Here is a 22128-nt window from a genome sequence, read left to right on the forward strand (position 1 = left end):
CTGCGCTGGAAGGTTGAGGTAGCTGCTTTCCTGCCTGAAACAAGAAAACGTACATCTAGCAGATTTTTAAAAACCTCAGAATCTCTAAATATTTATCATGATACTGTAAGGCCCCTGGAGAGCGTTGGGAAACACGCAGAACTCTGGATTCATTGACTCATGCAGCTTCACGCAGACACAAAGGTGGTTAGCGTGTCTTTTCAAAATTTCAGATTTGCTGAAGAAAACACCAGGGGCTTTGCGGTTACCGTGGCTAGACAGATTCAGGTGGTTTTGTTTTAAAGAACAGAACCTTTGGAGATGTGACTGTTCCCGTGCGCCCAAAACAAACAGCCGCTGTGCACTACTGTAGCAGGTTCCCTAACTTTCCCCATCACAAGCCCTTTCTCAGCCCTTTTCCAGGATCTTATGTATAATATTTCACAACACTGCACCCAGTTCAGAAAGGCTGGCTGTGGGGCACCCGTGGGGTATAAAGTGTCCCTCTGAGTCAGCACAGTCCATTGCACCAGTTGTGGCCCTAGTTCAATATAATGGGACTTAATGCTTAAGCACTTTAGTGAACTGCGACCTTTGTGCTACCCCTGCTCTGGATGGTCATTGTTTTGATGTCCTCCAGCAATTGCCCACGGGGTGCTTTACACGGAGAAGCCAATCGGACAGACTTCTCTGCTTATCTGGGGGGTGAAAGAGAGGAGCACGTAGTGCTGCACAGCTTAAACCTTGTGTGTTCACAGCAGTGCCCCCTCAACTCAATTCTTCCCACTCTCGACTACCAAGCTGGGGTTTCGGAATAAAAAGGCAGAGCTGCCTTCCTGTAGGGGGGAGGAATTTTTTAAAATAGAAACTTGTGTGTTAAATTCAAACTCCACCCCCGCCTCTCCAAGTTTAGGAGATGCTGCGTGTCCTCCATAGTTAGCAAACAGGCTTCCCTGGGAGAAGTACATGATACAAGAAAAGTAGAAGAGATGAAAAGCAAATCTGAGGTTAAAATTCCCTAAGTAATCCAGGGCACTATTGACCAGACTTTTTACGTGTGATTTTTACTCAAGAATCCATTAATAGGGATCCTGCGTCGAAAGGAACAAGTAAAGCAAGGTAAAATCCGCCTCTGTTGCAGGTAGAAGGAATCTCCTCCCAGCCATATCCTGGCACTTAGATGGCAAATTGTAAATTATTGCCAAAGATCTGAGGTCAGAGCCTGTTTTGTCATCCCCCACTTAATGAACTATCATTGGCAACTTCCTTGTCAGACACGGTGGTGATGGACTCCATAGAAAAGCCTGGCTGGTGGATGGATTCACTTGCATCTGCGCAGCACCAGTTGTTGCTCTGGGCTGCTGTGTTCCTCTTCTGAAGTGGTCCTGGGCATAAGCACTAATGAATGGGAAAGGCATGAAGTGCAGACAAGTGTCTGCAGCTCAGGGATGTACTGTGAGCTCAGGCACCCCTCAGGTCTGCCAGCTGTACAGGTTAATTCAACAGACACAACACAGTTATGCTGCCTGCAACCTGCCACTGTGTCTGGGTGAAGACCAGGCTTTCAGGAGCCTACCTGCAGGAATGCCGGGGGGGTTATTTATATGTCATCAGGCCAGATTTCAACAGGAAATAGAAAGTTTTCCACAAGTCAATGACTTCGAACTCTGCTTAGCAAACATAGTGCCTCTGGAGAGTGGCAGGGAGCACAAATTCAGGGACCGTTATCCTGCTTCTTGGCCTTACTAAAGAAATACAGATGCCTCCTGATTGCACCCTGCGGGCACAGCTGGGCCCTGGAAGGCAATGCAGCCAGGGCATGATGAAAGCCCCATGAGTGGGATGTAGCCAAAGCTACAAGAGGGCAAGTTATAGGATGTGTGGTAGGATAACAGCCCTCTCTGCAGGCCATCTAGAAGCCAGCTGAGGCTTAATGCTTGAACAGGGAAATCCAAACCCCACCTAGGCTCAGCAGATTGTGCAGCTCAGGAATTGGGGCAAGGGAAGTGCGCACTCAGGGCCTAGCAGGGGACTTGCTTGCAGTTCAGCATCTGACTGCTGGCTACTCTCAGCACAGTCATTGCTGCCACGCCCTGGAAAGCCCCTCCAGCACGCTCGGCAGCAGAACCCTGAGGTTTCATGAGAGACAGGCTCCAGACAAGCACACTTTGCACCTCACACTCAGAGAATCAGTCAACCTTTAAATGTACACTGTAGTGTTTATTAACAAAGTCATAAATAGCAACACCCCCCTACACACACACCCCTGCTCTGTAAACATGGAACGTCCTCCCGGGAGGCTTTCTGGACAATGGATCCTTCTCTTCTCCCAGCCCTAGGACCAGAGACTGGCGCAGGAGATAAGAAGATCCAGGAGCAAGTGGCTAAGTGGGAGGTAGGGATGTGCAATGCTAACATGGTGCAGGAGAGCAGGGAGGAGGCTGCAGGATGTGATTTGCACACAGCAGGATCCCACCCCAGCTTTTGCCCCATGGGGCAAGTCAGACACTCTTAGGGATTTTCTCCAGTCATTTTTAACTTGCCCCAAGGGGACAGGTTGGCTGGTCTGGCTGTCATAAGCCCAAGGACAACACAGACTTGTATGTAAACAACTCTCAAAGCAAGATGGACTCGAGTCTGACATGTAAACGCTAAATAGGGCATCAATCTCCTGCCTGAGGCAGCCTGTGCCTGGAATTAAGCTTCCCTTTAACCCATGAGACTGGGCAATAGACAGGTGTGAAAGGTGCTGCTGCCTCACAAGGATTGGCTAGGAATTGGCTAGTTCCGTCCATTGCCAGCTGTGTGAACAGCCCTGCTCCAGTGCACCAAGTCCAGCGGGTGGGTGGGAGCGAGGGTGTGTGTGAGAGACAGAGACAAATGCACCTTCAAATAATAAGTAGCTACTACAACAGAACCCCACTTGGGAGAACCAAGCCCTCCTCACTCAGCTTCACATAGCAGCTCAGTCAAGGTCTGCATGGTTTCCAGATGAGCCTAAAGCATCCGCTTCCTCGACAAGACGTCTGGAAGCTGCCTTCCAGACCGCGGCGCTCAGCCCCTCCACAGCCCAAAAGAGCAAACGAAACCCCACCGCTGCCATCGTGACCCACCCAAAGCAGCCCGAGACCCTGGGTTTCATGCCAGTGAGCAGACTCACAGGAACGCATGTCACACCACCCCTCTGCTCTGCCTGGCTGAATACTTGGGAGCCAGCGGGGCAGACGGACAGGGGGTCCGTTCGGGGCAGGACTCAGCCGTTGCCATGCCCAGGCCCAGAAGCACAATGTGATGGGGAAACTCACCAACCAACCAGCGGACTCAGCGTAGGCGCAGCAGCCTCGACGCAGTCTCTTTTGCAGGTGAACGTCACACTAGCGGAAGGTGCAGGGCAACAGCCCTGCAGGCTGCAGCTCTCCCTGGCTAGAAGAGGAACAGCAGGATTGCCCCTGCACTGCTCGGCTAAGGCAGCTCAACCCCGCGGAGATGAGGGGGGAGCTCGGGGCTGTGCACCCTGCTGAAGCTGCCGGCCGGGGGGTGGTCAGTGCCCAGCATGGTGGGTTCTGAGGCAGACCTTGTCCAATAGCAGCAATGGGTCTCCACGGCACTGCTGAGCGGCTCCTTTCCATGTCCCACTAACCCCCTTTGCCCCGGCCGTGAAGTGATTGTCCAGGCCGAGGCAGAGCCCACACGGACCGTGTCCCTCCCCCCCCAGCATGCCCCAGGGCTGCCACCGATCGATGACCCGAGCGGGGGGCAGAGCAGCCTCGACCACGTGATTAGCCTTAAACCTGTGCACAGCCTTGTCAGCCGGGCTGTTGTCACATGTCCCCCCTCTCCCCCCCGTGTGGGATCAGGCTGGATTGTTATTGTAGGGTTGCTCATGGATTTTTCAAGGCCACCCCCAGGAATCACACTGAAGGGAGTGACTGGGGACATTAGCCCCTCGCCGTGTCCCAGCGAGTGACTCCCCAGCAGCACCGGTACCGCCGGCCCCACTCTGCAGGACGTGGACTAGGCAGAACCCCAAGGACCAGGGAGGTCTGAGCGGCCAGTGCCCCGTCATGCCAGTCAGTGGGACAGCCCGGGCCCCTCTCGTCACGGCCTGCGAGACGACCGAACAGAAGGAAAGCGAGGGAGACCCCCCGTTCCTCAGCGTCCTGCAGCCCCACCTGCTACATGTTGAGGAAGGAGAACGCAGAAGGTTCCCTGCTGTCCTCGGAGCCCTTGCGGCCCTTGGCGCTGGCGCTCCCAGCACAGGGCAGTGCCCACGGAGCTGGAGAGGCACATTCCTCCCCAACGGGGCTGGCTAGTGCTGGGCCTGGAAGGGCCACCAGCTCCATGCCAGCAAACAGCGAGAGGCTCAGGGGGGGCGCGGCTGCCCCCTGCCCGCCATTCAGCGTCGGCACGTGCCCAGAATCCATCCCGGCACCATCCACTCGGGGCTCAGGCCTCGTCAGTCCGAACGCCGTGTCCTGCTGGTGCAGACAGCTTGGAGCAACCTCCCCACACTGCTCCCAGGTCTCCGCTTCCGGGCCCTGCTCTCCCACAGGGGTGGGCCCGGCCGCAGCACGCGCAGCGAACGGCCCCGAGAGGAAAGGCGTTAAGCTGACGGGTGGGAGAACGGGCTCTCCTGCCAGAGGCATGACGTCCGTCAGCAAGTCGCGCGTGCGCTGGGGGGAGCCCCCGGCAGGAGCAGAGTGATCCGCGTCCGGCAGCGACCTCTTGGGAGCAGGCTGGCTCCTGCACAAAGCCTCAAACTGCCGCAGGAGCTGACAGGGAGAGGGAAGAACAGAGCAAGGAGTTAGTGCACCACAGCGGGCAGAGGGCCTGCTTCGCCGGTCACCCCCCTTCAGGGCCAGCAACAGACAGAGGGCCCCTGCCAGCCTGCTCTCAAGGGGGCAGCCTGGGATTCTGGGGAGCCCTTTGACACTGATCCCCCATTGCCTGACACTAGCATGGAGCCTGGGGTATGCACCCCCATGAGATCAGCCACCCAGCTGTATCCTGCCCAGCAGGAGTCAATGCCTGATGCTTTGCAGGGGGAGCATCACCCATAATGCACCTGGCCTACTGTGCAACATTGCATGGGGGCCAGCTGATGCCCTGAAGCATGTTGTCATCTCCTCTTAGGAGCGAAGTTCAGCCCAGGACCCTGCCCCTCCTGTGCTCCCTGCTCCAGGGGAGGAAGTAGCTGGGTCTGGCCAGGCAGCGCAGCGCTAGCCCCTCAGGCCCGTATGCTGTGCTAGGGGGCAGTGAGTCACCGGAGTCACCTTCGTTGCTTTGTTGGCCACAGGCCCGGGGCTTCTCTGGCTGAGCTGCTGTAGGTGTTGCTGGGTAATCGCAAAGATCTGCTCGTGGGCCAGCAGGTCAGAGCACAGGAGGGAGGATATGGCACACATGGACCTCTGGCAAGGACAGGAGAGAAAAGGGTGAGAAGACAGGACCCCCTTCGATGCTGCAGCTGCAGGCAGCTCAGCTGAGCCCCGGTCCCAGCCAAGGGAGATGGCTTTAGTGCCATGAAACGTGCCAGGCGACCGCCCGGTGCTGGGGCTCCCCGATAACTCAAGGCCAGCAGCAGAGCAAGCTGCCCCCATCCAACCCCCAGCACAGCCCAGGAGGGGCCAGGGCCCAGTCACTCCTTTGTCGCCTGCTGAGAGTCCAACCACGGGACTGGGGTGCTGGAGTTTTCGCTGTGGGAGCCCTTCCCCACGAGGGACAGGCTGAGCCTCAGCAGTGCAAGCAGACGGGGGCAGGAACCAGCTCACCGCCCCTGCTGACCCCACTAGATCATTCAGACGGGCTCGTCCCCCGAGCCACCTCCTGCCACAGAAGCACAGACCATGGGAGCCCAGGAGCCCCTCAATGCTACTGCGGCTTCTCCGGCCACTCAGTGGGCCCCGTCCAATCTGCCGTCCCCAAGCCCCTCCGCCAGCGCCTTCCGGAGCTGCAGGGCGCACGCGAGCTGAGTGGATGTAGTGCTCCCCCCGCACACCCACCATGCAGACGCGCTCGCTGGGGTCCCGCAGCGTCCGGCTCAGCAGCTCTAGCACCACCTCGCAGTTCAGCAGCCCGCACCTGGGGAGAGGGGGCAGCGCGTGGTCATGGCAGTGAGCGGACACCGCTTGCCGGGCTCACGCAGGCCTCGGCAGCCTCTCCCAGACAAGGGTGCAGAGAGGAGAGGAGAGCCGCCCCATCATCCTCCCCCCAGGATCTTTCCTACCCCCACATCTCGGGGTCACAGCCGCTGGGGTGTGTGGTACAGCACCTTTCCTACACGCCCAGCACGGTCAGCGCAAGGCTCCCCCCTCTGCTCTGCAGGGCAGCCAGATCCAGCCAGAGGGCAGGGACCCACCCGTCAGCCGGCCCGGAGGGGGCCAGGAACACCGCCTGACCAAGAAGGCTTTGGAGAACCCCCACCCAGCCCCCCCATTACCTTGGCAGGGTGGGGAACGCAGCCTCCCGCCCTGACCCAGGGCCCCCGCAGCACCGCCGGGGAGGGGAGGGGGGAAAAACTCTTACTCTTTGATGAAGTGCTGGGCCTCCTCCCGCGTCAGGAAGACCTTGGAGCCCCGGGTCAGTGTGCTCACCAGGCTCAGCTCCCGCAGGCAGTCACCTTCCACCCTGCCAGCAGGGAGACACCAGGCCCGTGAGCTCTGTGCTGCGCGGGAGGGCGTAGTCCCGATTCAGAGGGGCAGGAAGCTCCAAGGGCTCTGTGTTCTAGGTCTGCGTCCCCCGCCCCCCAGCAAACCTCCCCCGGCAGGGCAGAGAGACAGGTCTGGGGGCGAGGCGCTCCTGCGTTCCAACCCCGCACTGAAGCAACCCTTTCCCCCCCCCGCGTTCTGCAGGGAGCCCCGGGCTGCCCCAGCGCACAGAGCCCCAAGCGCCGTCAGCTCACTCCTCCCGCCCGAGGGGCTGACATGACCCCCAGGCAGCCCCACAGGGTGAAGCGGGTCAGGCTGGATGAACCCCAATATTGGTCTGACTGCTCCCATGGGCAGCGCCCGGAAGGGACGTTGAATTAACAGGGCCAGATGAGAGGGGAGACCGTGGTTGATGGGCCATTAAGGGTCTGGGGGGGTTACTGGAGAAGGGGGAGCCCTGTGGTTTTGACCCCAACTGTGTCCCTACCACAGGCTCAAAGCCCGGCCCCAGCCACGTGTCCTCTTCGGCTCACCTCTCGCTTCCATTCGCCTGCTCCCTGCTGGCTCCCAAGGGGCTGTCACTGCCTGACTTGCTGTAGGAGTCGGAGGTCCTGCTCAGCTCCCCGTTCTCCTGCGAGGAGTTCTGGGAGCTGCGTCCACTGTCGGTCTCTTCCCAGCCACCTCCTGCCAGCCCAGGCTGGTGACTCACTGCGAGAGAAGCAACAGCAAGAGAGTCACCCAGAGCCAGAGCTTCCTGCCTGCTTCGGGGATCAGCAGACAGCCCTGCCACGACCTGCCCCATGCAGGCAATGACTAGCCCGCCATAGGAACCAGGGTTGTTCTTCTAGTCCTGTCCTGAACTGTGGAGCAGTGTTGCTATGTGCTGCTAAACAGCAGCTGTGTTTCACCCCAGAGTTGGCTGCATTTCAGTGCAGCGTGCGGCAATTCCTAGGACTTGCCACACATTTGGTGAGCCCTCAGGGGGAACGGCTAGAGAACACAGGTGTTATTGCCACTGCATGGAGCAGCATCAGCCAGCAGCAAGTGCCGGGAACTTGCGATCAGGACTCCTGGTTCTAGTCCCTTCCGCTCGGGGCACCAGCAGCCCGAGTTCAGCCCGGGCGATGAGGCACCCGAGCTGGCTGCGGGAGCGGTTACTGCAGATCTACCACGCTGGCGGCTTTCCAGCGCCCCGGCCCCATGCGTGTACCTCGGCCTCTGTGGGCTACGGCAGCGGAGGGCTTCTCAGGCACCGCGCAGCTCTTCCCAGGAGAGGGCACCGTCACAGGCTGGTAGGCATCTTCCTGCAGCTCCCTGCGGCAGGGAGTGGGGAACTCCTGGCCGGGCAGCACGGCGCTGGCGACCACCTCGGCTGCTTTCTGTATGGTGGCGAGCAGAGCTTCGCCTGTGGAAGCTGAGCAAGCCCCACATGAAAGGACAGGGCGTGAGTCTCTGTGTGCAGGCTCTGTCACAGAACCACCCCCCAGGGAGAGCAAGGCAGCACAGCTGCCACCAACCCTCAGCAGCCTCCGTGGATTCAGGGACGTGGTGCAATGGGACGAGGGGTCTGCGCCCAAAGGGGCAGGGCAGGAGCCCCAGCGCAGGGAGAGCTGATCCCCAGGGCGCCAGGATGAAGGGCTGGAAAGCGTCAGCTGCCGGGCGCTCAGCACACACAGCCTTGGAGGACGGCAGAAGGTACCTTGGGGAGGTGGGGGGGGGGGAAAAGGGGGAAACTGCGGCCTGACCCCTCTCCCCACCTGCTTTGCCCACCAGGGGCTGTACGGGAGCTGGGCTTGTGGACAGGCCTCCACCACTTCAGAGAGGCCTGAGCTTCCCACAGCCCAGCAACCCTGCCCACTCACCATGTCCCCCCTCCCCCCATCAGTGCCTGCCCCCACCGGGGCGGAGCGCCTCGCGTGGCCTGACTGCAATGTGCCGACAGCAAGTGGCGGTCCCTGCCCAGAACGCTCACACACAACGTGGAGCAAAGCTGGTTAGCATGAACTGGGCACCGAACCGGCATCTCAGCAGGGACGCCAAGGACTGAAGGGCCCTTTCGCCCACAGCCCAGGCCTCTGGACTGGGGCAGAGGCACACGAACAGGGGCTGGGCCCAGGAGAAGCTCCCCCTGCTGCTGTTTGGGCAATGCCTGCTCTGGGCATAGGAGACTTCAGCCCAAGCCTCTCGGCAGCAGGACAGCAACAATCGCCAACCCGATGGGTCCAAAACCACCTGCCAGGCCCCAGAAATGACGAGTTTGGCTTGCAAGTCCAGTGTGTTCTTTGCCCCTGGTGAACGTGGGACTCTGGCTGTTTCTCAACACCCAGGGCATTCGGGTCGGGTTCTTGAGATTTTCTCTGCCGCTACACGGGCTAACAGCTGCCAGCCTGTTTTCAATGGCAGTCGAGTCTCCTCTAGGGCCGGGCCCCCAGGAGCCATGGGTTCCAGCAAAGCACCAACAGCTGGGAGCCTTGGGACAAGCCCCGAGAGCTGGCGCCAAGGCTAGGTCACGACCCCGAGCGGGCCTGGCGGATGGCACTTACGGGAACCGCTTCTCTCAGGCGCGGAGCCGAAACCTTGCAAGGAGCTGTCGGGGCTGGGCTTGGAGCCCATTCCTGCAAGCAGACACACCAAGCACATGGCAGAGAGATCAAGATTCACCTCCCCATGCCGTGCCTCCTTGCCCATCGCTGCACCCGGGTGCGCCCGTCCCGCTGCCCAGGGGCCAGGCACGGCCAACCCCAGCTATGCAAGGACCAAACTCAGCCCCTGGACCCTATGCGGCCCTAACCACTAGGGGAGCAGTGGGTGCTGCCCCCTAGTGGGGCAACGCTGGTAGTGCTGGGGGGGTTACCACCTGGGGGCAGCGGGCAAGTCCACCCCACAGCTACCCAGCAGCAAGTGCAGGAACACACACTGGCTGGCTGGAGGCTGCAGGGCTCCTGGCTTTGGTGACCTTTCGGGGTAGGCGCCCAGTGCCCACTCCCACCCACTCCCCATGGCAGCTGGGCACCGACTGCCCCTTGCAGCCCCCCCTCCATTTCCTGAGCCTCTGTTTGACGGGAGTCGCCGCTCAGCCCCAATGGCACCTGCCCGACGGGAATTGCAGGGGCCGCTGCTTTCCCGGGAGTTCTGCTAGCACCTCGTTAGCCCCTGCCCACGAGGGGCCGTCGTGTTTGCACTGCCACACGACAGGCATTGCCTGCGTTCCCACCCTCTGCTCCCGGGGCAGGCAAGCTGCAGAGGCCCCACCAGCTGGGGACGGCAGGGACCACTGCCCAGCTCCCTAGGCAAGTGGGATTCGGGAGTGAAAGCAGTGGCGTTACAGGGCCAGCCACAGTGTAAACATTGACCTGCCCACGGAGCCTGAATGCCCTTTGCACCCTAGCAGGGATCCCCTAGGACTCCCCTCATTCACAGGAAGCGTCGGGGTGGGGGGGGGGGAGGAGGGGAGAGCTTGCCCTGCTACTGTCTGAGCTGCACCTGCCCTGAAGATAAGGCGCCACCATCAGCCTCCTCCCCCAGCACCCGTCTCCAGGGCTGCCAGCTCACGCCTCCCAGCAGCGTCTCAAGCACCAAGAGGTGGGGGCTGCACACCAGGGGGCTGGTGCTTACCTGTCAGGGGAGGCCGCCTGCAGGGCTGAGCAGAGGATGAGGGCAACAAGGAATCCGAAAATAAAGCACTGGCCAAGTCCTGCAGGGAAAGAACAGACCGTCACAGCCGTGAAACGGCACTGGGCCCCCGGGGAGCCACAAGACCCTGGGGAGCTTCCTGTCCTGCTCCTGCCACCCCCCTGACCAGTGCTTGGAGCAGGGGTGGGAGGATGCCTCAAACACCCACCCCCATTCCCAAGGCCCATGCAGAATCCTTGCCCTCCATCACCCAGGGGCTGACCCTGGGGAGTCACTCACCTGTGCTGCTGCTCGGACCTTCTGGTACAAGCTGTTGCCATGCAGGGGATCTGGCGGCCCCGCGAACACTAGAAGGCAGAGAGTGAGGAAGGGCTGGGTTGGTGCAGCTCTCTACGGTCTAACACAGCCCGGGCACAACAAGAGGGGTGCACTGGAAGCACATAATGTCACCCCGGCAGTGTCTCCCCCTCCTCCCCAACAGCTGCACAAAGCTCACAGCCGGCAGCAGGGAAATCAAGAGCGCCGGAGGGATTTGGGGCTGGGGCCTTTCCTTCTGCTGGGCCTTCCCTGGGCAGCACAAGGCTGGAAGAGCGCCACCCTCAGCTTCTCTGGCTCCTGATCATGGTGCTGACTCCATCCCAGCCCCAGGGCTGCCCAGGCACCCGCTTACCTGTTGCTTCCTGGATGAAGGTGGAATTCCTTTTCAGCTGCTGGAGGAACTGCGAAGAGCCGTGCGTGCACATGTACAGCAGGATCTTCAGCACCTGGAGACACAGGAGGCGGCTGAGCAGAGTCTGGGGTGGCAGAATCGGACGCCTGGGGAAACTCACTCGGTTGCCTGTCCTTACGGCAGACGCTCGCTTCACCAGACCAGAATTCAACAGGGGTCGACTGGAAGCACCAGATCCAGACGCAGGCAGAGTGGGGAACCAGAGTGGAGGCGGTTTCCCTAGGAACGCCCTGATGCCAGCCCCTCTCCATTCACGCCACGGGGCTGGTGACACCAGCATCTCTGCTGATCACGCCTGCCACAGTCTCAGCCCCTGCTTTTCTTGGGAACGTTCAGGTCCCAGCACCCCCGGGTGTCACCTCCTCCTGCCTTTCCCCCCCATTCCCCCGTGCTGCATGCCCCCTGGCAGCACTTGGCTGTCCAATTACCTTCAGCTTGACATGACAGGAGTTGTTCTGCAGTCGGTTCAGGAGGTGCTCCAGGAGGCACTGGCTGCTCCCCGGGGAGTCGTGGGAGATCTCTGGGAGATTGCAGTGTTAGGGAAGTGATGCTCACTCCAGTCTTCTCACTAATGAGCGGCTGACGCCAAGTTAAATGCCGAGGACTCCAAAGATAAAAGGATCCTGCCAGCCCCTGAGCCATTCCCACTCCTTGATCACTGCTAATGTAACACCTCATCACAGCTAAGCAAAAGCAGCAGGTCTCCCCCTCCCACCCACTCCCTACCAGCTCCCCCAGACTGAACCCCTGCACCCTCACCCCCCTGCAGAGTCACCCTCTACCCCCACTGCTGCACCTGCCTCCTCCAGCTGGGATTCACAACGGAACAATCCCTCCTCATTCTCTGCTCCCTGTGCCCGAAGATCTCAGAGCACTCTGCACTCTGCCCGTCCGTCTCTCAGTATCCCAGGAAGCAAGTCGGGATCGCTGGCCTGATTTTAGTGATGGAGACAGTAGAGGCACAGGGAAGTGGAGCATCAGTGCAGGGGGGAAATCCCAGATCACCAGAATGCTATCCGCCTACGCTAACCACTAGCCGGTGCTCTCCCTACAGAGTGCGATGCTTTACATCTATTGCAAAGCACTGGTGAGCCCGGCTTTTGGTAACCATTGTCCTAGGCAATGGAAATATCTGATCCTGGCTTCAAAACCTGTGACAGTCTCCGTATAGCGACTCTCCCTCTCTCTTTCTCTCACACACTTTCTCTCTCTCTGTCTCTGTATTCCCAGCCTTACACAAGCAGGGGAGAATAAAGGATACTTGCGATTTCTTCAAACAGGTACCCAGGGCATGGGACGTCATCATCCGAGGTACATTTGAGCAGAGTGGGCAGCTGAAAGAAACCAAACCAATGCTGCCAATCAAGGACAGAGAGGAGGAGCCACCAAGCCCCCTTTCAACACCTCGCTTTGCCCCCTCCCAAGCTGTTAAAGTTGCTCCCAGATGGAACAGAACATCTGCCTCCCCCCACACGCCCACAGCTCCAATCCGCACCGTCCACACGCTGAAGTCACTGGCCCCACATCCAGCTGAGACATAAGAGAACTTTCCTGCCCCAAACACCACAGTCCTGGGGACAACCAACTCCCTCAGCTCTCCGGTACCTCCTGCTTCAGGGCAGGATCCAATCACTGACAGGTCAGGAAGACGTTTCCCCTATCAGCAGGTTATCCCTTAATTATCTGCTACAGGGTCGTGGTTAGTGACAGGAGGGTGGACCAGACAAAGCCCTAGTCTGAGATGGCTGGGCAGTGCCCGGTGCCCTCACCGACGAGTTGCTGACACAATTCAGATCCAGCATTAGCGGCCTCCTAGGGAAGCTAAGACAACTGGTTTGGGGAGGATGCGGCACACCCACCCTACCGGGTCGAAGCCCTAGAGAAGCGTTGGCCAAAGCCTGGCTCCACAGACTCCAGGTCCCAGGCTCTGCCGTCCGGATCAAGAGGGCCCATCACCCAGCGGGGCCCGTCACCTCCACCCTCCCGCCCCCGGGTGAACGCAGCTGCCCGCTGCTCCACCAGCAGGTCCAGGCAAGTTGCCAGCACAGTCCCCCCGACGGGCACAGTCCGGGCTGGTCTCGTCCTGTCCCAACGCCACCAGCTGGGCTCCCGTGGGCCCCGGATCCCAGAGACTGGCCCCGCTGGAGGGCACCGCCTGCCCCTGTTCCGCCCCCAGCCGGAGGCTGGATTTGCTGGGCTGGGATCTCGGCCCAGCTCCGGTTCCGGGGCTGTCTCTGTAGCCTGGGAGACGAGTTTAAGGCCCCGGCCCGTAACGACCAGGGCTGCTCGCAGCGCGAGGGCGGCACTGGGGAGGGGGAGGCGCCACGGCAACACTGGGACAGTGCCACGCGCCGGTGAGGTCACGGCACCAGGGAGTGATGTCATCACACCGGGTGGATGACGTCACAGCACCACGCGGGACAGTGACGTCACTGAATCCTGGGGTGGTGATGTCACGCGAGCGTGGTGACATCACAGCTCCGCCAATAGGGAGATTCTCCCCCGCCCTGAGCCCCGGACGCCTCGTCCCACAAGGCGGCCGAGGCCGGTCCCAGGAGGGCACGAACAGCGGCAGCCCCCGGCCCGGCCCGGCCCCTCGTACCCGGCTCAGGAAACCCAACCGGTCCCGCAGTGGCGCCGCCATGATCCTCTCTGGGCTTGACTTGTCCGTCCGCCCCACCTAATCCGGCCTCGCCGCCCCGCCCCTCGGAACACCCTGCCTACCAATTAGAATGCGACTTCCTCCCCGCTCCACCAATCATCACCAGAGGAGGGCGGGGCCCCGAGCGGAAGCAGCCGACACGACTGACGCCACCAGCAGCAGGACGAAGGAAGGGAAGTATATAACCGGCAGTTTGTCCAATCAGAAGCCCCCGTGTCGGAAAAGGGCCCAATCAGAAGGAACAAAGAGGCGGGCGTTATTCGTAACCAACCCAAAAGCCTCGGCTGGCTAGGACAAACCTATCAGAGAGCGAGATGGGGGCGGTGTTTATTAGGAACCAATCCAGCGCCCACAGTGGTGTGATGGACAGGCAGCTAAACCTATCAGAGGACAACAGAGGGCGGTCGTTAGCCGGATCCAATGGGAGAGCGACAGGAAGTTTGACGAGCAGCGAAAGGAGCCTACGGGAGCCCGGCCCATCATGGCGCCGCCCAGCGGCGAGCAAGGAGGGACCCGGCGGCGGCAGCGGCGATGTCTGGCCAAGGGGTCTGGCTCCGAGCCCGGGAGCGGCTGCGGCGCTTCCCCGAGCTGCTGGCGGGATGCCGGGACCAGGTGAGGCGGGGCAGCCCCTCCCCCCGCTTCAGGCCTGCGCGGGCTCGGCCCCGATCCCTGGGGGGAGGGGCCGGCGGGGAGCAGGGCCCCTGTGACCGGGCCCGGGCCCGTGTCTGGTTCTCCGACCCGCAGGCCGCCGCCTACGGACAGTGCGTAGCCGCCAGCGGCGAGGGCCGGGCCGCCCTGCGGAGGGACGCGTGCGCCGAGGAGTTCCAGGCTCTGCAGCGTTGCTTCCGCCGGGCGGTAAGTGGCATCCCCGGGCCGAGCCGCCGCGGGGGCGGGGCCGGGAGGGGGAGGACTCGGGGGGAGGGGGGGTCCCCGCGCTAGTCCGGTCCCGCGCGTGGGCAGCAGCCAGCGGCCACGTGCGAGGAGGGCCCGGCCGGGACTCGGGGGAAGGAAAGAAGATCGAGTTACGGCGCCTCCCCCCGGCACCGCTCCCTGCCCGCAGAACAGCCCCGGGCAGAACGGAGCTGGCTCCAGCCCTGCGGGCACCGGGCCGTGTACGGACGGAGGCAGAGGGGGATCGGGTCTGAGGGTCAACCGGGCTGGCTTAGCGCTCGCACCCCACCCTTCCCGGAGCGGGAGCTGCGTTTCGTGAACGGACGCCGCCCCTCCCCTCCCGGCGCTGATCTGACTCCCTTCTTTGCACAGGCCAAGCGGACAGCGAGGTGAAGGCCCGGAGCACGCGGAGCACGGGAACCTGGACCTGCAGTGCCTCGCTGCTGTCGGCGCAGCTGTGGTCAGGTAGTTCCAGGCCAGCAGAAGAATCTGCCTGATCCGTAGCTATCCAAGGGGCAGGAACTAGGAGTCTAATCATGGAATAATCGAGGCTATTTCATAAAATTCTCCCAGCTGGTTCAACAATGCCTGTAAATAGATATTTGGACATTTTTTTTTTTTTTAAATAAAACTCCAAAATCTGAGTCCGTTTGTTTTCAGCCCTGCTTTTTATGCTACACTTAAACTGTGCTCTCTGGAAGGGGTAGCAAACACTAAGCTGCTGTTCTCATTAGCGGCTACACCCCTTTGTTTGCTGCAGGCCGTTTGGCCTAGTCTCAGACTGCCCTCTTGTTAGAACTAGCTTTTGTCATCTGGCTGTCCTGAAGATTTAGGATTCTATCTCCCCTTCCCACACAGTCATAGGAACTACTGGGAGGAGGAAATACAGAGCAGATCACTTGAAAGAGGGTTCTGCTTTATCTCACAGGATTTCATCCTCTCTGCTGCATCATCAGTTACTGGGCAGCAGCCCAGGCTGGGATGACTTCATATTATGACTAAGGCTTGAGTTCAGCTAAATCCCTGGTACGCTAAAGAGCTGCCCCACAACAACGGGGAATCTTGATGCTGAACCTCCCCTTCCCCAGTGAATACAGACTATCACACTGCAGCTTTAAAACCTAATTACTGAAACTGCAGCGAAGGGGGGAGAAATGGGCCACGGCTACAGAACATGCATGAGCGCTGCCAAGTCAGGGGCAGGGTATGGCCCATGGTTCATGTTAACCACAACGATGCTGGGCTGCTGGGTCCCTCAAAGTCGTGTAAGGAGCAGGGATTCTCAAACTTTTATTTCTAGGACCCCCTTTGAAAATATTTCAGGCTGTAATGACCACCCCAACACTAGGCCACCCTTACTTCTGCACAGTTGCTGGGGGCAGTGCTGCCTTCACAACACCCAGCCAGCACCCGCTGCTCTCCGACCACCCCTCTGGTTGTCAGCCATCCATGGGACTGGTAGCTGCAGCCACAGCATGTGGCTTGCGACCCCCACATAACCTCGTGATTCCTTGAGGGGTTCTGACCCCCTGGCGTAGAGCATTAAGCATGGGACTAGGGTGGAAATGCTGGGTTCTGGGATGGGTAAATCTAAGCAGCAGCTTGATAGAGGGAAGGGAGGGAGTAGCTAGTTAATGAAAAACACTGTAATAAGAACAGGTGTTAGTCTTGGTGCTGCTCAGGGATGAGCATGGTGGAAGCTTCCACCCCCCTTTCAACTTCAGGGCAGTCCCCCTTAACCTACACAACCCAAGTGGCATTTCATGCAATCTCCCATTTTGGGGCACGCAAGGAGAAGCCCTGCTATTTTCACCAGCCAGTATCTGCAGCAATGGAAAAACGGGGAGGGGGGGGGTGCCCTTGGAATGAGCATAGTTCCCTTAAGGATAAATGCAGGCCATCAGTCACACCCCTCCCATCCCAGGCAGCAGCAACTGTCCCCCAACAGCTGCTTCCAGATGCTCATTTACAGCAAGAAGAGCTCAGATCTAAATGCTTTAACTTATTTTATTGATGTGCCTGGCTTGGCCACTCCTCCAGCCCTTCCCCTGAGCGCTGCAGATACAAACTGTTCCTGGCACGTAGAGGTAATGAAGTTTCCTGCTTTTGTCCAGCTGGAAATGTCTCATTCACAACAAAAATCCATCAACACTGGCCAATTCCAGGTGCTGAGGAATGTCCGAAGTATCTTTGGTCCCTTTGGGATAGGTCAGCAGTCCAGGCATGTCACCCTAAACTGCTGCTCGTATGGTGTAAGAAACAGTGCTCCCCCTAGCAAGCAGGTTCACAACACTGAGCTGACAGAGCCCACACAAACAAGATGCAAGCAGGGCTGAAGGGGTGTACATGGGGAGTATCAAATCCCCCCCCCTTCCTTATAGCTTTGAAGGGCTAATTCTTGCAGCAGGGGGCAGACTTTAAATTTGGCCACTAGGGGAGAAGACTGCTGCACTGAAAGCATATGATCAGCAGTCTAGTTTCTTACCTGCCTCACAAATACTAATCACAAGGAGGCAATTCTAGGTTCTCCTGCCACAGAGCAGAATTGACAAGCTTCTGAGATACAAGTTAACTGTGGTTTGAGCCAGGCTAATGGAGGAACTCCAGAAGATTCTGGCTATGACAGTCTGGTTTATAACACCCACTGTGGATGAAGGCAAACGCTCTCCTGGAGACGTACAGCTGCCATTTGGCTCCAGGTCCTTTAAACTGAGATTTAAACACTTCAGATAATAGGCCACATTAAAGACAAGTCCCAATACTTCTCTTCCTATTGGGACAACCATTTTAGAAGCTTTGAGTTCTCTAGTCTGAAGGCAGTGTCAGCCCCCTAGCATTTCTATATCCTGGTAACCAGCACTGATCACAACAGTTACAGAATAAATAATTACACAGTTCCCACTTCTAAGAGGTTGATCTGATATGAACTAAATGAGGCTGATTTACTAGACAAAAACACACTGCTTAGGTCTATAGGCTCCTGGCACAGTGAATTTCAATCATTCTAGTAAAAGCTTTGGGATTTTTTTCCCCTTACATTTGACAATCAAGGTATCTCATTTAAAAGTGTGCTACTGATTCCCCCGCTCCCCACACACACACCTCTTGGAAGCCTGAAACAAACCAATTTTCTGAGGAAGCGTTTCCTTCCACTGTGCAGGTACATCACCCAAGCGTCTCAAGTATCAGCATCAATGGATTTAATCACCCATTGAAGAACTGCTCTGGGGGAAACAACTATACACAGCATCCCATGAACTCTGCAAAGGGAGACAAGAGGTAGGTATGAGTCCGAGCTGACTCTCCATGACACCGTCCCTTTAATCACATGGTTTCATTCCCTGATATTTGCTGCTGCTTGCAGCAAGTCTCAAGCTGTTTTGATATGGGGAAGCAGGGAGTCTGCAGGTCCCAGCATGAGGCCTTTCATGCACTTTGGACACGAATACTCTCACATTTAAAAGCACAATCTGAAATGCTAACATCCAAGGAAGAGACGGTAAAGCTCTTCGTTATTGCTAGTATGTGGCCAATTGAATGAGTCCCTGGGAGGAAGAGGCAGCACAACAGTAGCTGTTGTGCCAGTTTAAGGCAGCGTCTTATATTAACTACACTGATATTCATAACTCAGACTTGAACCCAAAGCATGAAAGACTAGTGGAACGGCTTCCCCTTTAGAAAACCGTACCAAAGCAATTGGCTAACCCCATCCTAGCTGATGCCTTTCCAACGCAGATCACAACATTCCAGGAAATGTGGAACTGTGGCGAGCTCCCACGCTCGAGTCCCAGATAAGCTGGACTAAGCAACTCAACACACTTAATAGAGAAACATTTCCAAGGAGACGGTTTGAGCAGCGTGGGAATGTGCCTCAATGCTGAATGGGGAAATTAGAGCAGGATGGATAAGGCAATTCAACATGAACAAAACAGTAAAGATCCTTTGGAAACGGGGAGAACCTTTGAAAGCCAGAGGGCAGTCGGATCTTTTCTTTCAGGGTCACTGATTGTTCAGTCACAGTAGACAAACACGGGCAGGACATGAACATTGAAGTAAACGGATGGAGCCATGGCAGCCCACAGGGCCATGGAGAGAGTCCTCTGAGGTCAGAAACTGCCCAAGGACTATAGGGACGGAGCCCCAGTTAAGTGCTGCTGGTGTAGACGGTCAGCCGTTGCGTCTGCAACTGGAGTCCAAATGGGAGCTTGCTAATCTGAAAGTTCCATACCGTGGACATGAGCTTAGAAACAAGCGAGAACGGCCTCAACCACCAATAGGGTAAGGCCTGGTCTAATCACGCATCCTCTGTCACTGCCACTTGTTTGATCTGCCGGCTGTGAAGCACCTGCTGAACACCTTGGGCTGCATGGTTCAATTGCGTCTCCAGAGCGCTGCGCAGGTCGTTCACTTTCACATCCGGGAGGGGGTGGAGACCAATGATGACACCTTCCCTCGCCTCAGTCTCCTCCTCCAGGTGAGGGGACAGGTCCCGTCTCCTCCTCCGCAGGTCCAAGTCAGCCTGCAGCTTCAGGTCCCGCTTTGGTTTGACTTTCTCCTGCTCTGGTTCCTGATCCCCCTGGGGGGCTGCTTCCTTCTCACCCTTCACGGCAATGCCGTTTTCCAAGTCTTTTGTTTCATCAGGGTCTTTAAGAAGTTTTTCATCCAGGACCTTCTGCCTGTTCAAGTGGTTTTCCTGAGGGCTCTGCACCACGTTCACTCCCTTTTCCCACAGACCCTCTTTCTCAGCCTCCATTTTTCTGGCCTGATTGACCCGTTGCTGTTGGCTGCCAGCTCCATCGCCCCCGTCGCCATTTCCAATCTCCGGATGTCCCTGCGTACGCTGCACGTTCTGCGCCACTTGCAGTGCATCTGAAGAGTCCAGTGGACGTTCAGGATCTTTGAGCTCCTCTTTATTCTCTGATTTGGCTTTAGGGTCTGCACCAAAGACTCTTTCTGGAGCCTTCTTTGCTGCCTCCTGAGCTTTGACAGTCCATGGCAGCTCCCTCTGGGTGTCAGCGATCGCCCCTGCTGCCACCAACTCTCCAGCTTTCAGGGCACTCTTCTTCTCTGGGATTTCTCTGGCAGCTTTGGCTTCATGGCCTCCTTTCAACTCCTTGGCCCCAGGCTTCTTCTCTGGATGGTTTCCTGCTGCCTGGGCTGCATGTCCCATGTCATTAGAATGGCGTGAATCATCCCTTAAGTTCTCTAGAGAGTTTTTAACAGCTTTGTTTGCCTTGTGTTGTGGGACCTTCCCATCCTTAGGAAGAGCCTCAGGAATTTTAGGCCCAGCTACACTGACATGAACCAGATACTTCCCTTTAGGCCTGTGCCCAGCATCTTCCAAGTTATCTACATTCCCTTGGCGTTGCTCTGCCAAGTCAACAGGCTGATTGGCAGGTCCTTGCTGAGGAGGGTCGAGTATCTCCTTAGGAACAGGCTTGGCAGCAACATCTGGTTTAACAGCTTGGCCCTCTTCCTCCTTACTCTTTGCAAGAGGCAGACCAGGCTCCTGGGGCATTTCTGCTGCAATAAACGAAAGTCCTTTTTTAGTGCATGACCAACAGCAATTTGCCCTTCTCCTTGCACTTCTCCACCGTGCACCTGCACGTTACTCCCACCTGCGAGTGCGCCAGTCCCAGAGAGTGGCAGGTGTTCTCTAGCCACGTCCTTACCTTGCTTTGGCTTGTCATCACCTCCCTCCTCCTGCCTCTGCTGGTGGATTTCCTTATGCTGCTCTTCAATCACAGCGAGCAGTTTCGCCTGCTGGTCTAGTAGCTGCTTTTGCTGCACCTGCTGTTCTTTAATCACTTCCAGAAGGACGGCATGATCCAGCACTTTTGCCTTCCCAGCTTCTAAAGTGAAAAAAATGGGAGGGGGTTGAGAGAAGAAAATGAAGGTGCTGGGAGATGCAGAACAGTTTCTCACACTTAGTGTAGTTACAGGGGGGAGAGGGATCAGGGAGTACATGCTTCTCTCCGACATAACGCTCGCACACGGTCTAACCAAGCAACCAGTCATTTCAATACTTATCCTTCTCCTTAGGCTATGTCCATACCTGTGACCAGCTGTACCTGGCCATGGATACCCGGAAAGAGCCAGCGCTGTCGCCCCTTCTGTTGCAGAGGTGTGGGTTTCAGCTGCACCTGCAATCTAACCCATGGCTGCCCTGGCACGACCCATGGCCTGTGCTCAGATTTCGCTGTCAAGGGGCTAAATGCTGTGTGAGCCAATGTCCAGCTTTGGTCAGAGGGCAGGGAAGGGTAGAGAGACTAGCTTGCCATCTGGACCGGAGTCAGTTTCAACCCATGAGATCTGAAATGACCTCGGTGCAACAACCCCACCCCCAGTAAATTGGGGCCTACAACCATGCTCCTAGAGGATGCAGCAATACGGTGTCATATGACTTCGTATGTTAACAAACCATGATGAAAACCCTGCCCGTCACTCTGCACAGACACAAACACTGTGGGGAGGTGTGGAGAGCACAGAATTTCTATTTGAATTTACCAGTTAGTTGCATGCTCAGAAGTGAGGGCCCAGCAATGCTGACTTGATTTGAGCCAGCACTGTGCAAGCTACATGCAGGCACGCAGTCTGTATGGAGACGTTACTTCATCTCTCTTCGTAGGGTATGCACCCACTGTACATACCATACCGTGCAAACCTATCCTCCCCCCCCAACCAACACACCCAGTGGCATTTCTCCAGAACTCTCTGGGAACTTCCAGAATATTGCACCCAAAGGAACTCATGGCAAAGATTAACAGCCTGTAAAATGCCATTTAAATTAAAAAGGGAAGTTGTCTTGCTAATAACCCACAAGATGAATAAAGGGGAATATTTTTGGAGCACAGTAGAATGCTATAAAACAAGCAGAGACTTTGGAATTTCCCCTTCTATTCCCATTTGCAAAAGCTGCATTCTGGGAGGGGGAAGTGAAATCATTTGAAGAGTGCAGTTTCCTTCTCTCCCATTTGTTTACTTTTTGCACTTTGCTCAGCAGACAAGGAAAACAGAAACCTTTCTGCTCTCCATGGCTGGACTCCACTAGCTCCGCATGGCTATGTTTGGGTAGCAAATGCTGCAGGGGAAGGTTTAAAGCCAAATCAAACTTGTTTTCATTCAGATTTTTAAAGGCATATGCAACTTCTTGCAACCTTTCCACACATAAAAAACCTGCTGAGCTGGGGATACTAAGCCACCCCTTCGCACTCCCTTTGCTGAATGAGAGTGGAGGAAGACGTGGCAAACTCCTGCCACGCTCTGGGTGTTTAACACACCTCTCATAAAAATATTGTCAGCAATTTAAAAGACAAAAAAAAAATCACAGCAGGACTCGGGTACCCCCAACGTGCCGCGGTTCAGGACTTCGAAAGGAGAGCCCAGAGAGAAGTTACTGTCACTAAGAGGCATCCATGCAGGAGGATTGTGGGCCTTGGCTCTCACACCAACAGGAGGGAGCAGCCATTTCCCCCTGGTTCTTTCGATGGGAAATTCACCTCTGTATAAAGGAACAGGCCAAGTTCCACGCACCCTCCTATGTCCCACTTAAGCCCCCAAGGGCTGTGTACCATTTCAGTCTCATAGGC

At 57.4% G+C, this 22128-nt stretch overlaps 3 protein-coding genes across 7 annotated transcripts in view; 1 reads left to right on the forward strand and 2 right to left on the reverse strand.

The window, feature by feature from the left end:
- Positions 1 to 1633: 1633 nt before the first annotated feature.
- On the reverse strand, positions 1634 to 13785 carry TEPSIN (TEPSIN adaptor related protein complex 4 accessory protein). 2 transcript variants are annotated; one of them, XM_067547257.1, is made up of 13 exons: positions 13711 to 13785; positions 12248 to 12320; positions 11415 to 11506; positions 10927 to 11020; positions 10536 to 10603; positions 10239 to 10317; positions 9167 to 9238; positions 7834 to 8037; positions 7157 to 7331; positions 6502 to 6603; positions 5979 to 6057; positions 5253 to 5387; positions 1634 to 4751 (listed from the first exon to the last, which is right to left on the reverse strand). In XM_067547257.1, the coding sequence occupies exons 4-13, from the start codon at positions 10997 to 10999 to the stop codon at positions 4155 to 4157; spliced, it is 1584 nt and encodes a 527-aa protein (XP_067403358.1). In that variant the 5' UTR covers positions 11000 to 11020; positions 11415 to 11506; positions 12248 to 12320; positions 13711 to 13785; the 3' UTR covers positions 1634 to 4154. The 2 variants fall into 2 exon arrangements, with proteins under 2 accessions (XP_067403358.1, XP_067403356.1); XM_067547255.1 differs by lacking the exon at positions 13711 to 13785 and adding an exon at positions 13589 to 13636.
- Positions 13713 to 15183, forward strand: NDUFAF8 (NADH:ubiquinone oxidoreductase complex assembly factor 8). Its single transcript, XM_067547258.1, has 2 exons — positions 13713 to 14503; positions 14912 to 15183. Exons 1-2 carry the CDS (start codon positions 14180 to 14182, stop codon positions 14930 to 14932), a joined length of 345 nt encoding a protein of 114 aa, XP_067403359.1. The 5' UTR covers positions 13713 to 14179; the 3' UTR covers positions 14933 to 15183.
- Positions 15184 to 15921: 738 nt separating this feature from the next.
- SLC38A10 (solute carrier family 38 member 10) overlaps positions 15922 to 22128 on the reverse strand; it is a 46840-nt gene continuing 40633 nt past the window's right edge. For 3 of the 4 annotated variants that reach the window (XM_067547259.1, XM_067547261.1, XM_067547262.1), the window contains 2 exons: positions 20212 to 20391; positions 15922 to 20062 (listed from right to left, as the gene is read on the reverse strand). In XM_067547259.1, the coding sequence (XP_067403360.1) occupies positions 18834 to 20062; positions 20212 to 20391 (1409 nt within the window). In that variant the 3' untranslated portion in view covers positions 15922 to 18833. The remainder of the gene's footprint in view (positions 20063 to 20211; positions 20392 to 22128) is intronic. The other variant, XM_067547260.1, reaches the window with a different exon arrangement.

Source organism: Emydura macquarii, unplaced genomic scaffold (genome assembly GCF_026122565.2).
Source record: "Emydura macquarii macquarii isolate MOO-44397 ecotype Brisbane River unplaced genomic scaffold, CSIRO-AGI_Emac_v2 contig_1230, whole genome shotgun sequence".
In the NCBI taxonomy this organism is placed as follows: domain Eukaryota; kingdom Metazoa; phylum Chordata; order Testudines; family Chelidae; genus Emydura; species Emydura macquarii.

Excerpts from the sequence above, each read along its gene's own strand:
- TEPSIN (XM_067547255.1), bottom strand. The coding sequence starts at position 13,630 with ATGGCGGCGCCACTGCGGGACCGGTTGGGTTTCCTGAGCCGG. Across the intron at positions 9,239-10,238 it reads CAGGCGGCCTCCCCTGACAG|GAATGGGCTCCAAGCCCAGC; the intron begins GTAAGCACCAGC and ends GTCTGCTTGCAG. Across the intron at positions 8,038-9,166 it reads GCCTGAGAGAAGCGGTTCCC|CTTCCACAGGCGAAGCTCTG; the intron begins GTAAGTGCCATC and ends GGGCTTGCTCAG.
- NDUFAF8 (XM_067547258.1), top strand. The coding sequence starts at position 14,180 with ATGTCTGGCCAAGGGGTCTGGCTCCGAGCCCGGGAGCGGCTGCGGCGC. Across the intron at positions 14,504-14,911 it reads AGCGTTGCTTCCGCCGGGCG|GCCAAGCGGACAGCGAGGTG; the intron begins GTAAGTGGCATC and ends TTCTTTGCACAG.